Source organism: Lithobates pipiens, unplaced genomic scaffold, assembly GCF_037356315.1.
Source record: "Lithobates pipiens isolate NorthernLeopardFrog02 unplaced genomic scaffold, aLitPip1_a1.2 Scaffold_3, whole genome shotgun sequence".
In the NCBI taxonomy this organism is placed as follows: domain Eukaryota; kingdom Metazoa; phylum Chordata; class Amphibia; order Anura; family Ranidae; genus Lithobates; species Lithobates pipiens.
The window spans coordinates 71,548,034-71,575,410 of NW_027507790.1; the positions used below are offsets into that span (position 1 = coordinate 71,548,034).

The following is a 27,377-nucleotide window of genomic DNA, read 5'->3' on the forward strand; positions in this document are numbered from 1 at the left end:
GAATTTTTGGATTTTAGAATTTCTGAATTTCCAAAATGTGAAATTTACGAATTTTTGAATATTGGGAAAAATGTGGAAATTTGGAAATTTTCGAATTAACAAATTTGTCTAAATTCGTTCAGCGCCGCAGCACCAGGGGAGTAAGTGGGAGCTGGGTGCCTGTCCAAACTGGGTACCCGCTCCCCCCCAAAAAAAAGCACATGCCAAATGTGACATGTCAGGGGGTCCCCAGTACTTAAAGCAGAAGTTCCATTTTTGGGTGGAACTCCACTTTAAGGCTACATCGGGCGTTAGTGGTAAAGTGCTGCTAGTTTTAGCGGCGATTTACCAGTGTTTAAGCAGCACTTTTGCACTGCTTTTCAGCCAATAGCGGGCACTTTTAACCCCAAAGAAGGAGTTAAAAACACTTGTGTTATAGCTCTCCCGAAGTGCTTTCCAGGCGCAATGGGTACGTTTTATTTAGGGTACATTTATATTGCAGGCAAAGCAAGTCAAATTCAGCTTTTTCTTGGCAAATGGTGAGTTTTTCTTTTTCTATTGCAGCTGCATGCATTTGAAAGGAAAACACAGCTTTTGACGTGAGGGCCCATTAATATGAACCCTACGGCTAGTGTTCTAGAGGCCAAAGCGCTTTGACACAAGAACGTAAAACTGTTAGCAGGGGGTAATGGTAAGTTTTTACATGGCAGCAGTTGGCAGAGCAATCTGTTTATGACCATGGGCTTTATCTATAATGGTTATTTATACCATCTATTATGTGTATTGCATACATGAAAAGCATTATATTTAAGAAAAAGAAAAATGTTGGGATAGCTTAAATATCAATTTTTTAACTACATAAATACTGCAAAGCACTGCAGTCACATTTTAGACTTAAGACACACATTTATTAAGAGATTGAGCTGTATATAAAGAGCAATATTTATCTTTTTCATCTGTTCCCAGTCACGAAAGATGAAACAGAGATTGATTTAAGAAGAATACGCCTTGGGTTTTTTATTTAGCACCATTAAATGTATGGCTGTGTCATCTAGCCCAGTGGAATAGCAGATAGTATTATTTTATAGCAAAAAAAAAAAGAGTGTTTCTTTAATGTACAATTTGACATGACATGACATGACTTCTGCGAATCCCAGAGGTCAGATTTTGATGAGCAGGATGTTCAATATCCTCTAGGTAGCCAGGATATTAAATATGTTTCAACAAGCAATGTCAAGTCAAGAAACATGTGTAGCACTGTGCTTAACTAAAGAGTGGGCCATTTACATTAATTTACATTAGAAATAGTTTCTTCTTTATACAAAAGCAAGCATGAAGATGTACACTTCCCAAGGCAGTTCTGACGTGTCACCGTCTCATCACTAGCTCCAGGACCTTGTACTAAGCCCTATCACTTGTGTCCCAGGCATTAATCCTACAATGTACATAGGTGAAACAGAACAGGAATGCAGATCTTCATTCTCTGCTCCCCCAGTACTGTAAATCCTTAGCAGCATCGGCAGTCTATTTATATATTCTTTTTTTTTTTCTTTCTGGAGGCTATTAATGGATCCTATTTTTCAGAAACCCTTAGATAAGGGTAGGCAACCTTAAAGAGGTAGTGATCTACCCAAACAGCATGGCAGAAGTCAAAGATCACTGGGCACAGTCTCACCTCCTCATGCCTGATTTAACCACTTCAGTTTTAACTGACAATTGCGCAGGCATGTGGAGCTGTACCCAAAAGAAGTATGTATTCTTTCTCCCACAAATAGAGCTTTCTTTTGGTGGCATTTGATCATCCCTGCAGTTTTAGTTTTTTGGGCTATATAAAAAAAAGACAGACAATTAAAAAAAAAAAAATAAAAAAAAAAAAAAATAAAAAAAATAAAAAAAAAAAATATATATATATATATATATATATATATATATATATATATATAGTTTTTACTTTCTGCTATAAAACATTCCCAATAAAAAAATTAAAAAAATCGAATCTCTTTATCAATTTAGGCCAATATGTATTCTGCTACATATTTTTGGTAAAAAAAAAATCCCAATACGTGTATATTAATTGGTTGGCGCAAAAGTAACAGAGCCTAAAAACTCTGGGATATTTTTTTATTTTTTAATAGTAATGGCGGTGATCAGCGACTTATAGCGGGACTGCGATATTGCAGTGGACAAATCAGATACCTAAATGACACTTTTGACACAGCGGGACTGCGATATTGCAGTGGACAAATCAGATACCTAAATGATACTTTTGACACTTCCTGGTGTCCAGTGACACTAATACAGTGATCAGTGCTAAAAAATATGCACTGTTACTGTACAAATGACACTGGCAGGGAAGGCGTTAACATCAGGGGCGATCAATAGGTTAAATGTGTTCCCTAGGAGTGATTGATAACTGTGGGGGATGTGCTTCGACTGGGGGAATGTAAAGATCCATGTTCCTGCTCAGCAGGAATACAGGATCAGCACATTCCCCTCTCACAGAACGCAATCTGCGTTGTTTACATAGGCAGACTGCCTTTCTACCTTTCTTCTTAATGAACAGCGGGTCCCAGCCGACATCATGTCCACCGGACCCGCTGATTGGCTTCCTCTGTATCCAATTACGGCTGGAGTGGGTTGCCGGCAGCGCCGACCCAGACCCAGAACCCTGAATTGCTTCACACTGACCTGGTCTCTGATCTCTTCTTTCCTGCTGCTGGCTTCACTCTGGAGACCACTGACTGGGATAAAAGGGGGAGTGCAGTTGGCATCACTCTGTATTGGACAGGAGGCAGCACTACAGAGGAGGCCTTGGCTTACTGTGCCAACTCTCAAAGCACTTCAGCTTTACATTGTCTTGTGGGCTCAGTGAAAATGGTAAATAAATGTTATATTTGCTAGAATGGATTCACAAACAATAAACAAGTTGTGATTTGTTTTTAAATATTATTTTTTTTTCTCTATCTATCGCTTTATCTACAGTATCTCACAAAAGTGAGTACACCCCTCCCATTTTTGGAAATATTTTATTATATCTTTTCATGTGACAACACTGAAGAAATTACACTTTGCTCCAATGTAAAGCAGTGAGTGTACAGCTTGTATAACATTGTAAATTTGCTGTCCCCTCAAAATAAGTCAACACACAGCTGGCAACATAAGTGAGTACATCCCTAAGTGAAAATGTCCAAATTAGGCACAAAGTGTCAATATTTTGTATGGTCACCATTACTTTCCAGCACTGGATTAACCCTCTTGGGCATGGAGTTTACCAGAGCGTCACAGGGTCTCCTACTCCTCCATGATGACATCACAGAGCTGGTGGATGTTAGAGGCCTTGCGCTCCTCCACCTTCCATTTGAGGATGCCCCACAGATGCTCAATAGGGGTTAGGTCTGGAGACATGCTTGGCCAGTCCATCACCTTTACCCTCAGCTTCTTTAGTAAGGCAGTGGTTGTCTTGGAGGTGTGTCTGGGGTCATTATGTTGGAATACTGTCCTGAGGCCCAGTCTCCGAAGGGAGGGGATCATGCTCTGCTTCAGTATATCACAGTACACGTTGGCATTCATGGTTCCCTCAATGAAATGTAGCTCTCCAGTGGCAGCAGCACTCATGCAACCCAGGCCATGACACTCCCACCACCATGCTTGACTGTAGGCAAGACACACTTGTCTTTGTACTCCTCACCTGGTTGCCTCCACACGTGCTTGACAATATCTGAACTGAATACGTTTATCTTGGTCTCATCAGACCACAGGACATGGTTCCAGTAATCCATGTCCTTTCTTAGTCTGCTTTTCTTCAGCAAACTATTTGCAGGCTTTCTTGTGCATCATCTTTAGAAGAGGCCATGCAGACCAATTTGATGCAGTGCGTGGTGTATGGTCTGAGCACTGACAGGCTGACCCCCCACCCCTTGAACCTCTGCAGCAATGCTGGCAGCACTCATACGTTTATTTCCCAAAGACACCTTCTGAAATGACGCTGAGCACATCCACTCAACTGCTTTGGTTGACCATGGTGAGGTCTGTTCTGAGTGAAACCTGTCCTATTAAACCGTTGTATGGTCTTGGCCACTGTGCTGCAGCTCAGTTTCAGGGTCTTGCCAATCTTCTTATATCCTAGGCCATCTTTATGTAAAACAACAATTCTTTTTTTCAGAGAGTTCTTTGCCATGAGGTGCTATATTGAACTTCCAGTGACCAGTATAAGAGAGTGAAAGCGATAACACCATATTTAACACACCTGCTCCCTATTCACTACTATACACTGTAGCAAAGTGTAATTTATTCAGTGTTGTTACATGAAAAGATATAATAAAATATTTACAAAAATGTCAGGGGCGTACTAAGGAACTAGAAAGATAAAACATATTTTCTTTTGTTTTTGGATAGAATGCACAAAGATTAGAACACCTGTCAGTTTTTATTGCTGTCCCCATTAGGGAGAATCCCCCTCTCTATTTGTCCGGTTTACCATTATCATTGAAAATTAAAGTAAAAGAAAATCCTACATTTTGAGTTGTTCCTAGAAAAATAATACAGGAAAATCTTCCAACAGGGAACACTAATTCTGGTGACCTGGGGGATTCCTTTAATTTGCATGTATTTCCTCTCACTTATTATCTTGGTTATAGGACAGGAAGTGAAGGTAAATCTCCTCAATGGGACACAGATAGCAAAAATAACTAACGTGGGTTATAACCCTCACATCCAAAAAAACAAAAAGGTTTTGCCTATAGTTCTACTTTAATTATTCTTTCTCTTGCCTCACTTATCCTTGCTGACTAACCTTCACTGGGTCATTTTATTTTCTACAAGTGATATTATATTTGAAACACCCCATTTTAATCATACAATTGAATGACTGAAGCTACATCAAATGCATTGAGATCATTACAAACAACCTTTGTGGCCTGTGAGGAGAATGCACTGGGCAGCGTTCATATATTTATCATGCAGACTCCCATTACTGTACTTCTAAAATAACTTTTTTCCAAATGTAAAGGTTGGTTTATTTGTTGATGGCTTTGTCTACCTTCCTCCATGATTTTGAGTTATAGGCTACTGCAATTTCTTTGTCTAGCACTTTATCTCATGTACATGTAATCTTGTTTTTTCTAGCAAAGAGCAATGAAATGCTGTATATTAGTTTTCTTCAGTTTTATCTAATAAAAGCAGAAGACAGAGACACAAAATAAGTGTTGGGGTAGAAGCCTTAAGCTTGGCTTAGGCATCTGAGGGTGGTTGGACATGAAGGCATGATCCAAATGCTCAGTGGCAAACATTTTGGCAAAAAATACAATTATATATATATACGTTACAACCAAAAACGTTAATGCTGTGGAAATAGGAATAATGGACTTTATAGGCACATAAAAAAAGTGATGATACATTTTAATAGTTTACATAAAAATCACAACATATACTGACAATAACATGTGATGAAAAATACATAGTGGTTTCCCTGGAGGATAGTATAGAATATACTAATATACTTCCTGTGTGGCAATCCTGGAAATACCAGAAATATGCCCACACTGATATATATATTCCTCTCAGATTGGTTTCCTCTTGAATTATTTCCGGTATTTACAGTATTGCCACACAGGAAGTATATTCTTTAATATCCTCCAGGGGAACCACTTTGCATCCTATGTATTTTTTATTACATATTGTTGTCTATATTTGTTGTGATTTTTATGTGAACTTTTTAAATTTATCATTACTTTTAAATGTGTCTATAAAGTCCATTATTCCTATTTCCACAACATTCAGATTATTCAGGATGTGGCACTATATTACACTAGGTGTTTGATTGCCTCCTAAGGGCACCGCAATGTATTTCAGTATTTCAAAAACGTGGGATTGGGATTTTATGTGATAGAGCAACACAAAGTGGCACATAATCGTGAAGTTTCCAAATTTTTTGTTGCAAATAAATACCCGAAAACTGTGGCGTGCATTTATATTCATCCCCCCTGAGTCAATACTTTGTAAAACTACCTTTCATTGCAATTATAGCTGCAAGTCTTTTTGGGTATATCTCTACCAGCTTTGCACATCTTTGCAAAATAGCTCAAGCTCTGTCAGATTGGATGGAAAGAGTATGTGAACAGCAAGTCTCACCACAGATTCTCAATTGGATTTAGATCTAGACTTTGACTTGGCCATTCTAAACCATATGCTTTATCTCAAAACAATTGATCTAAACCAAAATATTCTTTGATCTAAACCATTCCATTGTAGCTCTGGCTGTATGTTTAGGGTCATTGCCCTGCTGGAAGGTGAACCTCTGCCCAAGTCTCAAGTCTTTTACAGATTTTCTTCTAAGATTTCTTCTAAGATTACCCTGTATTTGGCTCCATCCATCTTCCCATCAACTCTGACCAGCTGCCCTGTCCCTGCTGAAGAAAAGGATCCCCACAATATGGTGCTGACATCACCATGGTGGGGATGGTGTGTTCAGGGTGATGTGCAGTGTTAGTTTTCTGACACACAAAGTGTTTTACTTTTAGGCCAATAAGTTAAATTTTGGTCTCAACTGACCAGAACACCTTCTTCCACATGTTTGCTGTCCCCCACATGGCTTTTTGCAAACTTGAAATGGGATTTTGGGCTTTCTTTCAACAATGGCTTTCTTCTTGCCACTTTTCCATAAAGCCAAGATTTGTGCAGTGCACGAATAATAGTTGTCCTGTGGACAGATTCTCACAACTGAGCTGTTGATCTCTGCACCTCCTCCAGAGTTACCATGGGCCATTTGCCTGGTTCTCTGATTAATGCTTTCTTTGCCTGGCCTATCAGTTTAAGTAGACAGCCATGTCCAGGTCTGCAGTTGTGCTGTACTCTTTCCATTTTTTGGATGAGGGATTGAACAGTGCTCTGTGAGATGTACAAAGTTTGGGATTTTTTTATAGACTAACCCTGTTTTAAACTTCTCCACAACTTTATTCCTGACCTGTCTGGTGTGTTCCTTAGCTTTCATGATGCTGTTTGTTTACAAAGGTTCTCTAACAAACCTCTGAGGGCTTCACGGAACAGTTGTAAGCCAACGACCCTAAACATACACCCAGAACTACAATGGAATGGTTTAGATCAAAGCATATTCATGTGTTAGAATGGCCCAGTCTAAGTCCAGACCTAAATCAAATTGAGAATCGGTGGCAAGACTTCAAAATTTCTGTTCACAGACCCTCTCCATCCTATCTGACAGAGCTTGAGCTATTTTGCAAAGAGGAATGGACAAAGATTTCAGTCTAGATGTGGCAAGCTGGTAGTGACATACCCAAAAAGACTTGCAGTTGTAATTGCAGTGAAAGGTGGTTCTACAAAGTATTGGCTCAGAGGGGTTGAATACAAATGCACACCACACTTTTCAGATATTTAAAAAAAAAAATTGAAAGCCATTTATCATTTTCCTTTCACCTCACAATTATGTGCCACTTTGTGCTGGTCTAGCACATAAAATCCCAATAAACTACATTTACGTTTTTGGTTGTAACATGACAAAATGTGAAATATTTCAAGGTGTATGAATACTTTTCCAAGGCACTATATATATAAAGATATATACACAGTATCTCACAAAAGTGAGTACAACCCTCACATTTTTGGAATATACTGGATATACTGTATATACTGTAATATATTGGGCCCAAGTAGCCATTTTCCCTCCCCAGTGTCATGTGACTCGTTACAAGGTCTCAGGTCTGAATGGGGAGCAGGTGTGTTAAATTTGGTGTTATCGCTCTCACTCTCTCATATTGGTCACTGGAAGTTGAACAGGCTGTTCACTGGGGGCGAACAGCCATTGGGTATGGCTGTTTACCATGTGATCGGCCGTGATGAAGTCACGGCCGATCACAGATGGTTCCACCCCCACTGTGCACGGCGCATGCGCACGATCGTGAACGTGCTGCGCGTGCACGTCGGTGGCGGTGTGCTCCCAGGAACACTGCTCGTCACCATTGTCCAGCTGTCTACCCACGGGATCAGCTGTGATCCTTTCCCAGCCGATCACTAAATGTAAACAAACCGAGGTAACGAGATCGTGTGTGAGGAGGAGATTGCGCAAACACCTCGTTACCGCTTACTGTACACACCAATCACACTGATTGCCCCCCAATAAAGAGGACCTGTCACCAGTCATCAAAGTACCTGTCACAGTCCATCAGAGTATCTGTCACAGTCCAACAGAGTACCCGAGTACCTGAGTACCTGACACAGTCTATCAGAGTACCCGAGTATCTGTCACAGTCCATCTGAGTACCTTTCACACTCCATATGAGTACCCCAGTACCTGTCACAGTCCATTAGAGTACCCGTCACAGTTCATATGAATACCCGAGTACCTGAGTACCTGTCACAGTCCATCTGAGTACCTGAGTACCTGTCACAGTCCATCTGAGTACCCGAGTACCTGTCACAGTCCATCTGAGTACCGGTCACAGTCCATATGAGCACCCGAGTACCTGTCACAGTCCATATGAGTACCTGAGTACCCGTCACAGTCCATCAGTGTACCCGAGTACCTGTCACAGTCCATACGAGTACCCGAGTACCTGAGTACCCATCACAGTCCATCAGAGTACCCAAGTACCTGTCACAGTCCATCAGAGTACCCAAGTACCTGTCACAGTCCATCAGAGTACCTGAGTACCTGTCCCAGTCCATCAGAGTACCTGAGTACCTGTCCCAGTCCATCTGAGTACCCGAGTACCTGTCCCAGTCCATCTGAGTACCGATCACAGTTCATCTGAGTACCTGAGTACCTGTCACAATCCATATGAGTACCTGTCACAGTTCATATGAGCACCCAAATACCTGTCACAGTCCATATGAGTACCTGAGTACCTATCACCGCCCTTCAGAGTACCTGAATAACAGTCACCAGGCCATCAGAGTACCTGTCACCAGGCCATCATAGTACCCGAGTACCTGTCACCAGGCCATCAGAGTACCCGAGTACCTGTCACCAGGCCATCATAGTACCCGAGTACCTGTCACCAGGCCATCAGAGTACCCGAGTACCTGTCACCAGGCCATCAGAGTACCCGAGTACCTGTCACCAGCCCATCAAAGTACCCGAGTACCTGTCACCAGCCCATCAGAGTACCCGAGTACCTGTCACCAGCCCATCAGAGTACCCGAGTACCTGTCACCAGCCCATCAGAGAACCCGAGTATCTATTTGCAGCCCATGCCTCATAGAATATACTTGGGGTGTTTGCTTTCCAAAATGGGGTCATTTTGAGGGTAGTTCCTCTGTCCTTGTGCTCCTGGACCTTCAAAAGTGTGATAGGTAGGAATTAAATGAGATGTGTAATTTACGCTCCTAGAACGCCTGAAGATACTGCTTCAATATTCGGCCTCTGTATTTGGCCAGGCTGTGTAAAAGTATCACGCATGTGGTATCGCCATACTTGAGAAGAGTAGCAGAATGTGTTTTGGGGTGTAATTTTTGCTATATACATGCTAAGTGTTAGAAATATCTTATAAATGGACAACTTTGTGTAAAAAAAAATGCATTTTCCAAAAACTTCTGGAAAAAAATGAACCGTTCAAAAGACTCACTCTGCCTCATAGATAATACAATGGGGTGTTTTCTTTCCAAATTGGGTTAATTTTGTGGGCAATTCCATTGTTCCAATGTGTCATTTTTGCTCGTAGAACGCCTGAAGGTGCTACTTCAATGTTGGTGCTCTGTATGTGGCCAGGCTGTGTAAAAGTCTCACACATGTGGTATCGCCATACTTAGGAAGAGTAGCAGAATGTATTTTGGGGTGTAATTTGTTGTATGCAAATGTTGTGTGTGAGAAATAACCTGATAATTTGACAATTTTGTAAAAAATACAAAATAAATAAAAAAAATCTTAATTTTGCAAAGAGTTGTGGGAAAAAATGACAACTTAAAAAAACTCACCATGCTACTTACATAATATCTTGGAATGTCTACTTTTTAAAAAGGGGTAATTTTGGGGGTATTTGTACTTTCCTGACTTGTAAGCGCCTCAAGGAATGAGATACACCTGATGTACTGAAGGCCTGATCAGATGAGATCAATTTTCAGTGATTGGCACCATAGTTTGTAGACTCTATAACTTTCACAAAGACCAAATAATATACAATAATGTGGGTTATTTTTTTACCAAAGATATGTAGCAGTATAAATTTTGGCCAAAATTTATGAAGAATAATTACTAATTAGCAAAATTTTATGACAGAAACTTTACTTTTTTTTATTTATAGAACAAAAAATAAAAATCCACTAGTGATTAAATACCACTAAAATAAAGCTCTATTTGTGTGGAAAAAAGGATGCAAATGTGATATGGATACAGTGTTGCATGACTGAATAATTGTTATTCAAACTGTGAGAGCGCTGAAAGCTGAAAAATTGGTCTGGACAGGAAGGGGGTGTAAGTGCACTGTATTGAGGTGGTTAAAAACATCTTCAAAGTTGTGGGTATGTTCTGTAAATTTAATTATGCAAATCCTCAAACAATCCATGTTAATTCCAGGTTGTGAGGCAACAAAACCAGAAAAATGCCAAGGGGGTGATTACTTTTGCAAGGCACTGTAAATAGAGCAGACAGAAGAAAGGGGAATGTATCAGAAAGTGGTGCCAACTTATTATGGAGAAAAGAATAGCAAACAGGTAAAGTTTTTAAGTGAATGCTCATCTCTTGACCATAAGAAATGCACAGAACATTGTTTACCTGCTTAACTTCTAGATTTATTTTAATTGATTAGACATCTGATATGATCATTTTATGCAGTATAGACAGAAAATTAATTTGCTTCAGTCCTAAAACATTACATTTTAGAAAATGTATCTGCGCCAGTCTGATCACTTTCAAATCTAGAAGTTTCTAGGAATAAGTTAACCAAAGTAAAAATTGATTATTTCAGAATTCTCCATGTAATCAGCTTGAAAAAAAAAAATAATCAAAAAGCCTTCTGAAAAATGTTATCTTCAATTTGATTTGGCAAAATCCATCAAAAGCTATTTAATTGGTACTTGAAAATGATATATAATTAATGACATTGATAAAGATATTGAAACAATTATTAAAACTATTGGGTGTACATATTAATTTTATACACATTCATCAGATTGCAATTTCTGTTGAGATAGTATAGACATGAGCTTCTTGAGTGGTCAGAATAATGGAAGTAAAACAGAGAAAGGAGGTTAGGGGCAGAGAGTCACGTAATTACTCCTGAATATTGTAGAAATTCTAGTATAAGGAAAAGCGATGTGAAAAATGTTTCTGAAAAGAAAGTATCTCAAATAAATTTTCATGACTGACATTTTACATACATTACCATTGTCAATGACAAGACAGAGCTACTTACTTTAACAACGTCCTCATCAGAAGACTTGCATTCCACCAGTTCAGATATATCCGTTATAGATCCATCTTCTTCAACTGAAACAACTTTAACTGGTACAGCCACGGTTTTTCCCGTAAGAATAGCAGTATTTAAAATCTCTGTGTCCTGTACAAAAACAGAAAGACTAAATTGTATTTGTGAAACTATGAGCATTTTTCCTTAAATATTTTCACATTTCTTCAGGACTTTAGTAACAACAAAAAACAAATTTATACATTAACTTTAACTCCAAAATGAAGGCAGAACTCTAAGTTAAAATTGCCCAGCATTGCCCAGCATTGCCCAGCAATCGCTGCAATACTCACTGTCTATCAGGCAGCCACTGTCTATCTGCCTCCACTAGATGACATTCCTCTTTCAGGTTGAATGGTGCCCATCTTTATTCAACCTATGTTCTGTGAGCCTGGTCTGAAAGTGTCTACTTAGTAGTTAGACCCTTGCCTCCTAAGTAAGAACACTTAACAATGGTACATAGAAATGTTAAAAAATATATATTTACTTTACATTCCAGCTTCAGCCTGAGGGAACTAGGTGAGGGTGATATCACGGGGTTTCCAGCAAGATCCTGGGAATGCTCGAGATCCAAAATCTCACAAAAAGATACTACAGCAATCTTTGTAGTTGCTGTGGGGTAAGATCATTTTCATGGTATTCTTTGCCTTATCAAATAAAGGGAACCTGTTCTGTGATAAATAAGGAGAGTGCCTCTGGTTTTGAATATCTATGTAGATCAGAAATTCAGGCTTTGCTCTGAGGTTACTTGTTGAAGGCCAGTTCCAAATGTGCACATGATAAAGTGTTCCAGCCAAATATAACTAGAAACCATAACAGCACAAAATGCAATTGATCCATGCAGCATGGAATGACTCCATTCCAGTACATAATCAAAGTTATAAAAACACATGTAATTGCTTGCTATGATTGACTACACTGCACATTCAACATTTTGTGTTACTTCATTAAGTAAGCCTTTAAGTGTCAATTTGTTAGCATTCTAGAATTGTAACTTTTCGTTTATAGTTATAGATTTTTGAATTCCAGTGGGTTTCTGTAAAGGATCAATTTTATAGTCACTCTTTACCAGTAGAAAGCCAACAGTAAGTAGGCTTTTAGGGCTGATGAGTGCTTTCACTTGGGTTTCTGTTTGTATTGAAAGCAGAAAGATCAAAACCTCTCTGTAGCTGTATTTTTAAAACAATTGGAAAAACATATATAGCACTGATAATGGCCACCAAGACTGAGACACTTACATGTTGTATAAATAAATGGCATATTTGTGCTATACACCAACAGTTCTGAATGCACAATCGGCCACTGAAGCATAAAAGAATGATTTTCATTGCCGCATACACTGTCCCTTAATGAGAAATAAACTCTTTGTTTTTTGTGTTTGTGATGGAAGTGATGATACATAAATAGCTGCTGTTTTAATAAGGCAATGTTGTGCTTTAGAGTATCCGAGCAGAATTCTTTTTGATTTGATGCCTTTTTGCCCCCCTCATCAAACCTGACTGGTTATCCTGTCTAATACAACTGCAAACACAGCACGACTGACATACAACAGTTTTATTATGCTAGAAAAAAAGATATAATGCCTTAATACATAAACAGCACAACTCTTAGTTCTTTGTTTATAATACATTGACCATATGTTGATTCATTCATAAGTAGTTTTTTAATTAATAAATCATCCACTGTAAAAGCAAATGCTTTCATCTAATGCAGTCTGTAATTAATAAAAGGTTAGGCTGAGAATACCAATTAACACCAAAGGGTTAATGAAACAGATTGTTAATGAGCACTTAATATATGCATACCACCTACTCTTTCTACTTTCCAAATCTACAAAAGAGATTTGTCCCACTTTCCTGCCAGCTCATAAAACTAATACGGTGTATAAGTGACATTATTATAAACAAAACCAGGATGCTCTTTACATGGGAGCTTATGTTACTCTAAGGAATAAGCCAATTAATTCTTAGCACTGGTATGCAGACAATTGCCATTCAGTGGTAGGCTGCAAAGCATTCAAGTGGGACTAATTTAGGTACTAATTTAACATTAACTTAGACAGAATGAGAAAGAGAAGTGACAGCTACAAAACACAATCCGCCACAGTTTATGGCCTTAGGAATAATTTGGTTACAAAGTTACAAATCTCTTGGTAAAACAAAATTGTAGCAAATCCATCACATTTACCATTAAGGGTCTTTGTTCCTGTTATTGGTATGTTATAAAAGGTAATAAGCATCTATTTCCATTATTGGTGCAATAACCACTAGTGATGGACGAACTTCCGACGGGACGTTTCGCGAACGCGAAACGCGAACGGGCACAAACGTTCGCGAAAACGACCGTTCGCCGCGGGCTCCATTGACTTCAATGGGAGGCGAATTTCGCAAACCTTTAGGTCGAATTTGCGGCCACGGGGTAATTATTAGGGGGTAGCACGTAGTCCCACCACCTGGACAATAGCATAATACATGTATGAGGTGAATTTGGGATCGATAACTACAAGCATTTTTTTTTTATTTGGGAAATTGTTCTGACAATTCAGGACTATGGAGCTAATGAAGGCAATGGAGGAGAGGGAAGGTCAGGGACCAGGGTAGGCAAACAAGAGGGTGCAGGAGATACAGAGCACTGACAGCAGCACCGTAATACAGAGCACTGACATCAGCACCGTGACATACAGCGCTGACAGCAGCTCCGTGACATACAGCGCTGACAGCAGCTCCGTGACATACAGCGCTGACAGCAGCTCCGTGACATACAGCGCTGACAGCAGCTCCGTGACATACAGCGCTGACAGCAGCTCCGTGACATACAGCGCTGACAGCAGCACCGTGACATACAGCGCTGACAGCAGCTCCGTGACATACAGCGCTGACAGCAGCTCCGTGACATACAGCGCTGACAGCAGCTCCGTGACATACAGCACTGACAGCAGCTCCGTGACATACAGCGCTGACAGCAGCTCCGTGACATACAGCGCTGACAGCAGCACCGTGACATACAGCGCTGACAGCAGCTCCGTGACATACAGCGCTGACAGCAGCTCCGTGACATACAGCGCTGACAGCAGCTCCGTGACATACAGCACTGACAGCAGCTCCGTGACATACAGCGCTGACAGCAGCTCCGTGACATACAGCGCTGACAGCAGCACCGTGACATACAGCGCTGACAGCAGCTCCGTGACATACAGCGCTGACAGCAGCACCGTGACATACAGCGCTGACAGCAGCTCCGTGACATACAGCGCTGACAGCAGCTCCGTGACATACAGCGCTGACAGCAGCACCGTGACATACAGCGCTGACAGCAGCTCCGTGACATACAGCGCTGACAGCAGCTCCGTGACATACAGCGCTGACAGCAGCTCCGTGACATACAGCGCTGACAGCAGCTCCGTGACATACAGCGCTGACAGCAGCTCCGTGACATACAGCGCTGACAGCAGCACCGTGACATACAGCGCTGACAGCAGCTCCGTGACATACAGCGCTGACAGCAGCTCCGTGACATACAGCGCTGACAGCAGCTCCGTGACATACAGCGCTGACAGCAGCTCCGTGACATACAGCGCTGACAGCAGCTCCGTGACATACAGCGCTGACAGCAGCTCCGTGACATACAGCGCTGACAGCAGCTCCGTGACATACAGCGCTGACAGCAGCACCGTAAGCAGCCCCAGGAGGAAGTCAGCACAGCACAGGGATGGTGTGATCCCCTCATAATAAGAACCCCCAGGAGGAAGTCAGCACAGCACAGGGATGGTGTGATCCCCTCATAATAAGAACCCCCAGGAGGAAGTCAGCACAGCACAGGGATGGTGTGATCCCCTCATAATAAGAACCCCCAGGAGGAAGTCAGCACAGCACAGGGATGGTGGGAGCCCCTCATAATAAGAACACCCAGGAGGAAGTCAGCACAGCACAGGGATGGTGGGAACCCCTCATAATAAGCAGCCCCAGTAGAAATATGACACCGCTCAACCTCTTCAAAGAGGAGGGTAGGGGCATATAGTACGGTGTGCTTTTTTGGGTCAGGGAAGTGAGCCAAATGAATTAAGAAGGTCTGTGTGCTTGATTCCAAAAATTGTTTATAGACATATACATGGTCTACTGATCACATGTGTTGAATTCCTCCGAGATCCATGCCTCATTCATTTTTAGAAATGTGAGGTAGTTAACACTGTGGTGAGCTAGGCGAGTACGCTTATCGGTCACAATCCCCCCTGCTGCGCTGAACGTCCTTTCGGACAGGACACTGGATGAGGGGCAAGCCAACAGTTCGATTGCAAATTGGGCAAGCTCTGGCCAGAGGTCAAGCCTGCCCACCCAGTAGTCTAGGGGTTCATCACTCCTCAGAGCGTCCACATCGGCCGTTAACCCAATGTAGTCGGACACCTGACGGTCTAGGCGTTCCCTGATGCTGGATCCGGATGACACCTGTCGATGGGTCGGCTGAAAGAATGACCTCATATCCGAAGTCACCAACACATCTTCAAACCGGCCTCTTCTTGCAGGCGCTGTTGGATTGGTACCCGCAAATCCTTCTCTGGGAGTGGGAATTGCTCCTCTGCCAGCGCACGCAAAAGCAGAATGCAGCATTTCTCGAAGCAAGGCCTGGAAGTGCTGCATTCTGACAGCCCTCTGCGACGGCGGTAACATTTCCGCCATTTTGTGTTTGTACCGGGGGTCTAAGTACGTTGCCACCCAGTACTGGTCCTTGACCCTCATGCTTTTTATACGGGGGTCCCTATTAAAACACTGGAGCATGAAGGCCCCCATTTGCACTAAAGTGGAAGCGGTGTGGTGGCCTGGCTCCTGCTCATCATCCAGGATAATGTCGTCCTCTTCATTCTCCTCTCCCCATCCTCGCACAACAGGGATCCCAGAAAGGTTTAAAGCATGCTCTTCTTGCTCCTGCTCATCCGCCCCGGCACCATCCTCCTCTGACTCCTCATCAGACTCCTGTTGTTGACTTGTCTCAGATAGAGTAGCCCCCCCTGGGAATTCATCCAGCATTGCGACTTCCTCATCTTCCCGCTCCTGCTCCTCCACAGCCTGATCAATGACACGACGCAATGCACGCTCCAGAAAGAAGGCATAAGGTACCATGTCACTGATGGCGCCATGGCTGCGACTGACCAGTTTGGTGATCTCCTCAAATGGCCGCAGAAGTCTGCATGTGTCGCGCATGAGCAGCCACTGGCGCGGTGAAAAAAAACCCAGCTCCCCAGAACCGTTTCTTTCGCAGAGTTCATACAGGTAGACGTTAACTGCACGTTTCTGCTGGAGCAGCCTATCAAGCATATAGAAGGTTGAGTTCCATCGCGTCGGGCAATCGCAAATAAGACGTCTGACCGGCAGATGGTGTCGCCGCTGAATGTCAGCAAGGCGAGCCATGGCCGTGTAAGATCTTCTGAAATGGGCCGAGATTTTCCTTGCCTGCCGCAAGATGTCCTGGACCCCAGGGTATTTGACAAGGAATCGCTGCACGACCAAGTTTAAGACGTGTGCCATGCACGGCACGTGCGTGATTTTGCCCTGTTTCAATGCGCTAAGCAGATTGGCACCGTTGTCACACACCACTTTACCAACTGTCAAATTGAGCGGTGTTAGCCACTCATCTGCCTGTGAACGCAAAGCTGAAAGGAGTGCCGGGCCAGTGTGGCTCTTTGCTTCCAGGCACAACAGACGCAGCACGGCATGGCAACGTCTCACCTGGCATGTGGAATAGGTTCTGGGGAGCTTGGGCGGTGCAGTGGAAGAGACGCTAGCAGCGGAAAAGGAGGAGGCAGCTGAGGAGGAGAGGGAGGAGGATGGAGTAGGAGGAGGAGAAGAAGAGTCAGGCCTGCATGCAATCCGTGGCGGTAAAACCAAATCTACACGGGTGCCACGGGTTACATGCTTGACGGCCGTCAGAAGGTTCACCCAGTGGGCAGTAAAACTGATATACCTTCCCTGCCCGTGTTTGCTAGACCACGTGTCTGTGGTCAGATGTATCTTGGCACCGACACTGTGTGCCAGAGATACATTCACTTGCCGCTGAACATGGCCATATAGCTCTGGGATGCCCTTCTCTGAGAAATACTTCCTTCCTGGGACCTTCCATTGTGGTGTTCCAATGGCCACAAATTTGCGAAAGGCCTCCGAGTCCACCAGTTTATATGGCAGTAGTTGGCGGGCTATGAGTTCTGACAAGCCAGCCGCCAACCGTTGGGCAAGAGGGTTATCCGGCGTCATCATTTTTTTACGCTCAAACATTAGGCCCACGGAAGCCTGCCTTTTTGCAGAAAAATGTGAGCTTGGCGTGATGGAAGGTGGAGTGGAGGACAATTGTGAGGAGAGAGGAGAAGGAGAAGTAGAAGACGAGGCTGGACGGTGAGAGCCTGCAGTGTGGCTTTGTGTGTTCCGTTGCTCCCACTGGGCTCGGTGATGGCTGCTCATGTGCCTTCTTAAGGCGGTCGTCCCTAGGTGAGTATTGGGCTTACCGCGACTAACGCGTTGACTGCAAAGATTGCAGATGGCAACGCTATTGTCAGCAGCGGACACGTTAAAAAAAGCCCACACTGCGGAGCCATGTGCCGGTGTCCTGGGAGCGCCAGATGTGACCGTACATGGTCGATGACTCGCTCCTGATACATTTGCAGTCTGCTTTGTCCCTGCTGTGCAATGTAAGTCATTGCTGCTTCTCCTCCCTATCTGCTGGTCCATATCTCCCTCTGAACTCCCCTCCTCTTCCTCTCTTGTGGGCACCCACGTGACATCACTAGACACGTCATCATCAACGTCACCTTCCCCACCGCTATAAGTAGAGTAGGCAGCAACACCGGGGACCAACCTCCTCCTTGGGCTGATCTGGGTACTGGCGTCAGACTGCTGAGTAGCGCTTGTTGCTACCTCCTCTTCCTGATCCAATACCAAGAGTGGCTGCGCATCAGAAATGTCCTCTTGATATGGATCGGAAAATAATTCCAGTGACTCAAGCGGAAGGTATGTGGTGGTGGTGGTGGTGGTCGTGTTGTTGGTGGTAGTGTCTTTGGGGGTGCACATAGCAGAGAGTGAAGAAGAGGGTGCAGATCGAGAGGATGAGGAGGGTGCAGAAGAATAAGGCTGAGTGAGCCACTCAACCAAGTCTGGTGCGTCCTTTAAAGTAATTGAACGCACCTTCTGCAACTTCCCACTTTGGCTCAAGGCTGTTGCTCCTGCCCTACCCCTACCACCCCTGCGGAAGGGCCTGCCTCTTCCTCTGCCTGTCATTTTTTAAATCACCCTGTGACAAAACTCTTAGTCCCTATACCGCTGAAGGACTGCTGCAGTATAGGGCAGCGGTCAGCAGTAGTGCACGTCAACCCTATGTATTGTGGACCGATAGCGGTCCTTACAGAACAGCAGACTGTACTGCACTCAGGCCTATGTACCGTAGCACCCTATACCAAGTTACCAGTCCTTATAAAAACTTTTGTGGACCAAGCAGGTTGTGTGTTAGTGATTAGCAGACTGTACGTCAGTCCCTATACCAATGAAGGACTGCTGCAGTATAGGGCAGCGGTCAGCAGTAGTGCACGGCAACCCTATGTATTGTGGACCGATAGCGGTCCTTACAGAACAGCAGACTGTACTGCACTCAGGCCTATGTACCGTAGCACCCTATACCAAGTTACCAGTCCTTATAAAAACTTTTGTGGACCAAGCAGGTTGTGTGTTAGTGATTAGCAGACTGTACGTCAGTCCCTATACCAATGAAGGACTGCTGCAGTATAGGGCAGCGGTCAGCAGTAGTGCACGGCAACCCTATGTATTGTGGACCGATAGCGGTCCTTACAGAACAGCAGACTGTAACGCACTCAGGCCTATGTACCGTAGCACCCTATACCAAGTTACCAGTCCTTATAAGAACTTTTGTGGACCAAGCAGGTTGTGTGTTAGTGATTAGCAGACTGTACGTCAGTCCCTATACCAATGAAGGACTGCTGCAGTATAGGGCAGCGGTCAGCAGTAGTGCACGGCAACCCTATGTATTGTGGACCGATAGCGGTCCTTACAGAACAGCAGACTGTACTGCACTCAGGCCTATGTACCGTAGCACCCTATACCAAGTTACCAGTCCTTATAAGAACTTTTGTGGACCAAGCAGGTTGTGTGTTAGTGTTTAGCAGACTGTGCGTCAGTCCCTATACCGCTGAAGGACTGCTGCAGTATAGGGCAGCGGTCAGCAGTAGTGCACGGCAACCCTATGTATTGTGGACCGATAGCGGTCCTTACAGAACAGCAGACTGTACTGCACTCAGGCCTATGTACCGTAGCACCCTATACCAAGTTACCAGTCCTTATAAGAACTTTTGTGGACCAAGCAGGTTGTGTGTTAGTGTTTAGCAGACTGTGCGTCAGTCCCTATACCGCTGAAGGACTGCTGCAGTATAGGGCAGCGGTCAGCAGTAGTGCACGGCAACCCTATGTATTGTGGACCGATAGCGGTCCTTACAGAACAGCAGACTGTACTGCACTCAGGCCTATGTACCGTAGCACCCTATACCAAGTTACCAGTCCTTATAAGAACTTTTGTGGACCAAGCAGGTTGTGTGTTAGTGATTAGCAGACTGTACGTCAGTCCCTATACCAATGAAGGACTGCTGCAGTATAGGGCAGCGGTCAGCAGTAGTGCACGGCAACCCTATGTATTGTGGACCGATAGCGGTCCTTACAGAACAGCAGACTGTAACGCACTCAGGCCTATGTACCGTAGCACCCTATACCAAGTTACCAGTCCTTATAAGAACTTTTGTGGACCAAGCAGGTTGTGTGTTAGTGATTAGCAGACTGTACGTCAGTCCCTATACCAATGAAGGACTGCTGCAGTATAGGGCAGCGGTCAGCAGTAGTGCACGGCAACCCTATGTATTGTGGACCGATAGCGGTCCTTACAGAACAGCAGACTGTAACGCACTCAGGCCTATGTACCGTAGCACCCTATACCAAGTTACCAGTCCTTATAAGAACTTTTGTGGACCAAGCAGGTTGTGTGTTAGTGATTAGCAGACTGTACGTCAGTCCCTATACCAATGAAGGACTGCTGCAGTATAGGGCAGCGGTCAGCAGTAGTGCACGGCAACCCTATGTATTGTGGACCGATAGCGGTCCTTACAGAACAGCAGACTGTACTGCACTCAGGCCTATGTACCGTAGCACCCTATACCAAGTTACCAGTCCTTATAAGAACTTTTGTGGACCAAGCAGGTTGTGTGTTAGTGTTTAGCAGACTGTGCGTCAGTCCCTATACCGCTGAAGGACTGCTGCAGTATAGGGCAGCGGTCAGCAGTAGTGCACGTCAACCCTATGTATTGTGGACCGATAGCGGTCCTTACAGAACAGCAGACTGTACTGCACTCAGGCCTATGTACCGTAGCACCCTATACCAAGTTACCAGTCCTTATAAGAACTTTTGTGGACCAAGCAGGTTGTGTGTTAGTGTTTAGCAGACTGTGCGTCAGTCCCTATACCGCTGAAGGACTGCTGCAGTATAGGGCAGCGGTCAGCAGTAGTGCACGGCAACCCTATGTATTGTGGACCGATAGCGGTCCTTACAGAACAGCAGACTGTACTGCACTCAGGCCTATGTACCGTAGCACCCTATACCAAGTTACCAGTCCTTATAAGAACTTTTGTGGACCAAGCAGGTTGTGTGTTAGTGATTAGCAGACTGTACGTCAGTCCCTATACCAATGAAGGACTGCTGCAGTATAGGGCAGCGGTCAGCAGTAGTGCACGGCAACCCTATGTATTGTGGACCGATAGCGGTCCTTACAGAACAGCAGACTGTAACGCACTCAGGCCTATGTACCGTAGCACCCTATACCAAGTTACCAGTCCTTATAAGAACTTTTGTGGACCAAGCAGGTTGTGTGTTAGTGATTAGCAGACTGTACGTCAGTCCCTATACCAATGAAGGACTGCTGCAGTATAGGGCAGCGGTCAGCAGTAGTGCACGGCAACCCTATGTATTGTGGACCGATAGCGGTCCTTACAGAACAGCAGACTGTAACGCACTCAGGCCTATGTACCGTAGCACCCTATACCAAGTTACCAGTCCTTATAAGAACTTTTGTGGACCAAGCAGGTTGTGTGTTAGTGTTTAGCAGACTGTGCGTCAGTCCCTATACCGCTGAAGGACTGCTGCAGTATAGGGCAGCGGTCAGCAGTAGTGCACGGCAACCCTATGTATTGTGGACCGATAGCGGTCCTTACAGAACAGCAGACTGTACTGCACTCAGGCCTATGTACCGTAGCACCCTATACCAAGTTACCAGTCCTTATAAGAACTTTTGTGGACCAAGCAGGTTGTGTGTTAGTGATTAGCAGACTGTACGTCAGTCCCTATACCAATGAAGGACTGCTGCAGTATAGGGCAGCGGTCAGCAGTAGTGCACGGCAACCCTATGTATTGTGGACCGATAGCGGTCCTTACAGAACAGCAGACTGTAACGCACTCAGGCCTATGTACCGTAGCACCCTATACCAAGTTACCAGTCCTTATAAGAACTTTTGTGGACCAAGCAGGTTGTGTGTTAGTGATTAGCAGACTGTACGTCAGTCCCTATACCAATGAAGGACTGCTGCAGTATAGGGCAGCGGTCAGCAGTAGTGCACGGCAACCCTATGTATTGTGGACCGATAGCGGTCCTTACAGAACAGCAGACTGTAACGCACTCAGGCCTATGTACCGTAGCACCCTATACCAAGTTACCAGTCCTTATAAGAACTTTTGTGGACCAAGCAGGTTGTGTGTTAGTGATTAGCAGACTGTACGTCAGTCCCTATACCAATGAAGGACTGCTGCAGTATAGGGCAGCGGTCAGCAGTAGTGCACGGCAACCCTATGTATTGTGGACCGATAGCGGTCCTTACAGAACAGCAGACTGTACTGCACTCAGGCCTATGTACCGTAGCACCCTATACCAAGTTACCAGTCCTTATAAGAACTTTTGTGGACCAAGCAGGTTGTGTGTTAGTGTTTAGCAGACTGTGCGTCAGTCCCTATACCGCTGAAGGACTGCTGCAGTATAGGGCAGCGGTCAGCAGTAGTGCACGTCAACCCTATGTATTGTGGACCGATAGCGGTCCTTACAGAACAGCAGACTGTACTGCACTCAGGCCTATGTACCGTAGCACCCTATACCAAGTTACCAGTCCTTATAAGAACTTTTGTGGACCAAGCAGGTTGTGTGTTAGTGTTTAGCAGACTGTGCGTCAGTCCCTATACCGCTGAAGGACTGCTGCAGTATAGGGCAGCGGTCAGCAGTAGTGCACGGCAACCCTATGTATTGTGGACCGATAGCGGTCCTTACAGAACAGCAGACTGTACTGCACTCAGGCCTATGTACCGTAGCACCCTATACCAAGTTACCAGTCCTTATAAGAACTTTTGTGGACCAAGCAGGTTGTGTGTTAGTGATTAGCAGACTGTACGTCAGTCCCTATACCAATGAAGGACTGCTGCAGTATAGGGCAGCGGTCAGCAGTAGTGCACGGCAACCCTATGTATTGTGGACCGATAGCGGTCCTTACAGAACAGCAGACTGTACTGCACTCAGGCCTATGTACCGTAGCACCCTATACCAAGTTACCAGTCCTTATAAGAACTTTTGTGGACCAAGCAGGTTGTGTGTTAGTGATTAGCAGACTGTACGTCAGTCCCTATACCAATGAAGGACTGCTGCAGTATAGGGCAGCGGTCAGCAGTAGTGCACGGCAACCCTATGTATTGTGGACCGATAGCGGTCCTTACAGAACAGCAGACTGTAACGCACTCAGGCCTATGTACCGTAGCACCCTATACCAAGTTACCAGTCCTTATAAGAACTTTTGTGGACCAAGCAGGTTGTGTGTTAGTGATTAGCAGACTGTACGTCAGTCCCTATACCAATGAAGGACTGCTGCAGTATAGGGCAGCGGTCAGCAGTAGTGCACGGCAACCCTATGTATTGTGGACCGATAGCGGTCCTTACAGAACAGCAGACTGTACTGCACTCAGGCCTATGTACCGTAGCACCCTATACCAAGTTACCAGTCCTTATAAGAACTTTTGTGGACCAAGCAGGTTGTGTGTTAGTGTTTAGCAGACTGTGCGTCAGTCCCTATACCGCTGAAGGACTGCTGCAGTATAGGGCAGCGGTCAGCAGTAGTGCACGTCAACCCTATGTATTGTGGACCGATAGCGGTCCTTACAGAACAGCAGACTGTACTGCACTCAGGCCTATGTACCGTAGCACCCTATACCAAGTTACCAGTCCTTATAAGAACTTTTGTGGACCAAGCAGGTTGTGTGTTAGTGTTTAGCAGACTGTGCGTCAGTCCCTATACCGCTGAAGGACTGCTGCAGTATAGGGCAGCGGTCAGCAGTAGTGCACGGCAACCCTATGTATTGTGGACCGATAGCGGTCCTTACAGAACAGCAGACTGTACTGCACTCAGGCCTATGTACCGTAGCACCCTATACCAAGTTACCAGTCCTTATAAGAACTTTTGTGGACCAAGCAGGTTGTGTGTTAGTGATTAGCAGACTGTACGTCAGTCCCTATACCAATGAAGGACTGCTGCAGTATAGGGCAGCGGTCAGCAGTAGTGCACGGCAACCCTATGTATTGTGGACCGATAGCGGTCCTTACAGAACAGCAGACTGTAACGCACTCAGGCCTATGTACCGTAGCACCCTATACCAAGTTACCAGTCCTTATAAGAACTTTTGTGGACCAAGCAGGTTGTGTGTTAGTGATTAGCAGACTGTACGTCAGTCCCTATACCAATGAAGGACTGCTGCAGTATAGGGCAGCGGTCAGCAGTAGTGCACGGCAACCCTATGTATTGTGGACCGATAGCGGTCCTTACAGAACAGCAGACTGTAACGCACTCAGGCCTATGTACCGTAGCACCCTATACCAAGTTACCAGTCCTTATAAGAACTTTTGTGGACCAAGCAGGTTGTGTGTTAGTGATTAGCAGACTGTACGTCAGTCCCTATACCAATGAAGGACTGCTGCAGTATAGGGCAGCGGTCAGCAGTAGTGCACGGCAACCCTATGTATTGTGGACCGATAGCGGTCCTTACAGAACAGCAGACTGTACTGCACTCAGGCCTATGTACCGTAGCACCCTATACCAAGTTACCAGTCCTTATAAGAACTTTTGTGGACCAAGCAGGTTGTGTGTTAGTGTTTAGCAGACTGTGCGTCAGTCCCTATACCGCTGAAGGACTGCTGCAGTATAGGGCAGCGGTCAGCAGTAGTGCACGTCAACCCTATGTATTGTGGACCGATAGCGGTCCTTACAGAACAGCAGACTGTACTGCACTCAGGCCTATGTACCGTAGCACCCTATACCAAGTTACCAGTCCTTATAAGAACTTTTGTGGACCAAGCAGGTTGTGTGTTAGTGTTTAGCAGACTGTGCGTCAGTCCCTATACCGCTGAAGGACTGCTGCAGTATAGGGCAGCGGTCAGCAGTAGTGCACGGCAACCCTATGTATTGTGGACCGATAGCGGTCCTTACAGAACAGCAGACTGTACTGCACTCAGGCCTATGTACCGTAGCACCCTATACCAAGTTACCAGTCCTTATAAGAACTTTTGTGGACCAAGCAGGTTGTGTGTTAGTGATTAGCAGACTGTACGTCAGTCCCTATACCAATGAAGGACTGCTGCAGTATAGGGCAGCGGTCAGCAGTAGTGCACGGCAACCCTATGTATTGTGGACCGATAGCGGTCCTTACAGAACAGCAGACTGTACCGCACCCAAGCCTATGTACCGTAGCACCCTAGACAGACCAAGTTACCAGTCCTGATAAAGAGCTTTGTGGAACAAGTGAGTTGTGAATGATTAGCAGACTGCAGCAGAAGGGCAGCAGTCAAGTATAATATTCTTTCTATATTTGGAAGAAAGAATATTATACGTGTACAAGCCTATTACCGTACCACTGATACCAGTCCTGAAAAGAACCTTTGTGGAACTAATAGTAACAGCAAGTCTTTAAAATTATCCTCACTGCCTGACAACACTGCTTCCTGCCTGTCCCTATACAAATTGGCAAAAAAGAGTAGGCTGGAACGATTAGCTGGAACAGCTCTTTTGTGGACCTGATAGTAACAGCTAATGATGATGATGATGATGATGATGAAGAAAGACTAATCTGGCTGAGCTGTCCCTAAAATAGCAGCGTACAGCGCTCTGTCCCTTTATCTAAACTGACAAAAGAAACTCAGGCTGCTGACCTAACACCTATACCAGTCCTGAAAAGAACTTTTGTGTACCAAATAGCTAGCGTTTTCTCTGTCCCTACTCCACACAGGATCCTTTCCCTACAGTGACAGAAGAAAGAATGTAAAATGGCCACCGGATCGGGTGTATTTATAGGTTAGGGGGAATGTCCAAGTGTCCATGAGCTGTCATGTCTCAATTGGTTGTCCTGTAACACATGATAAACGTGTCACGAAAGGTTAAAGTTCTTGTATACATTAAACACGTAAGTCCGCCGGGGCGAACGACGGAAAAAGGCGTTCGAACCCGCGGACGGCGAAAGTCGGAAATTCGCCGCGAAACGACCGCCGGGCGAACCGTTCGGCCATCACTAATAACCACCACATTTTCTACACAAAATTTTTTGCAAAAGTAAATCATAATAATAAATCTATTTGTTAAAAGATTTAAAAAAAATACCTAAGTAAAAAAAAAAAAAAACACACACATTGTTTTTGACACCCCACTCCCCATTACACCCTGTAATCCATTTTCTTCTATTAGTATGTTTTTTGGGTGACAAAGCTCACGTATCCAAAGCCTAAAGCCCCATACACACTATCAGATTTTCTGCTGATTTTTTCCTTCAGATTTACCAAAACCATATAATATGAGGTCAAACCTTAGGAGTTTCAATTTGTATCAGGCAGGCCCTTGCACTACATGGTTTTGGTAAATCTGAAAAATCAGCAGAAAATCTGATAGTGTGTATGGGGCTTAACAATATGTATTAGTGTTACGCCAATACAGGTATTAATGCTGATACTAAGCATTTGCATGAGTATCAGTACTCGTGAAAATGCTTCGATACTTTCAGGCTCAGTTCTTTCAGCTGTCAGCAGGATTCCCCCACTGACAACTGAAATGTAAAAAAAAAAAAAACAGGCCATCGCATCCTTAAGGCTCCACACTGGAGCTCATAAACTGCAGTTTATTGGAGTTTGGACATGTTTTTTAAAAGCCCATAAACTCCACTCTATGTTAACCTATGTGTCCATGCACACATGGACGTTTTTTAGCTTTAATGAGCAGTGGAGTTTATGGGCTTTTTTCTGAACGCCAGAAATTTGCATTCAAAGTGCCGTTTTTCACTGCCAAAACACGACAAACGCTGATAAACGCTCAAAAACACTTATAAACGATCATAAACACACGTTAATTAGTGTTCGGCATTTTATTTTTTCAGTGCATTGTGGGAGTTTGGAATACACTGTGGGATTTTTGGAGTGTCCTCTGTGTATTTTTATTGAAAACGCATATAAACGCTAGTACAAAACGCTGTTAAAAGCACGTTTTTCATCCAGCGTTTTCTCCAGCAAAAAGCTTTTTTGAGCTTCAGTGTGCATGAAGCCTTACAACTGATAACTCATTCAGCTGTCAGTGGGGTTCCCCTGTTGACAGCTGAAGTGTAAACAAAGTCCGAGCAATTGGAGCTGACAAAAAGAAAAAAAGCAGTCGAGTAATCAACAACATTGTTCAGCCACTGAAACAGAAAGATAAAAAAAACATTGTTTCTTTTTGTATCTTTCTTTTTATCCATCTTCAGATCAAAGGGATGAACTTCAATCTGCAGAGGAAGTCAGTTAAACCGATTAAGGACCGAAAGGATTTGACCCCTTAATGACCAGGCCATTTTTTGCAATATGGCACTGCATCGTTTTAACTGACAATTGCGCCGTCATGCGACACTGTACCCAAA

The 27,377-nt window shown here is 44.3% G+C and overlaps 1 protein-coding gene across 1 annotated transcript in view; it reads right to left on the reverse strand.

Annotated features, from left to right (window-relative positions):
* TMEM132C (transmembrane protein 132C) overlaps positions 1–27,377 on the reverse strand; it is a 774,065-nt gene that overhangs the window by 61,435 nt on the left and 685,253 nt on the right. The window contains exon 5 of the mRNA XM_077461819.1: positions 11,340–11,483. Within this exon, the coding sequence (XP_077317945.1) occupies positions 11,340–11,483 (144 nt within the window). The remainder of the gene's footprint in view (positions 1–11,339; positions 11,484–27,377) is intronic.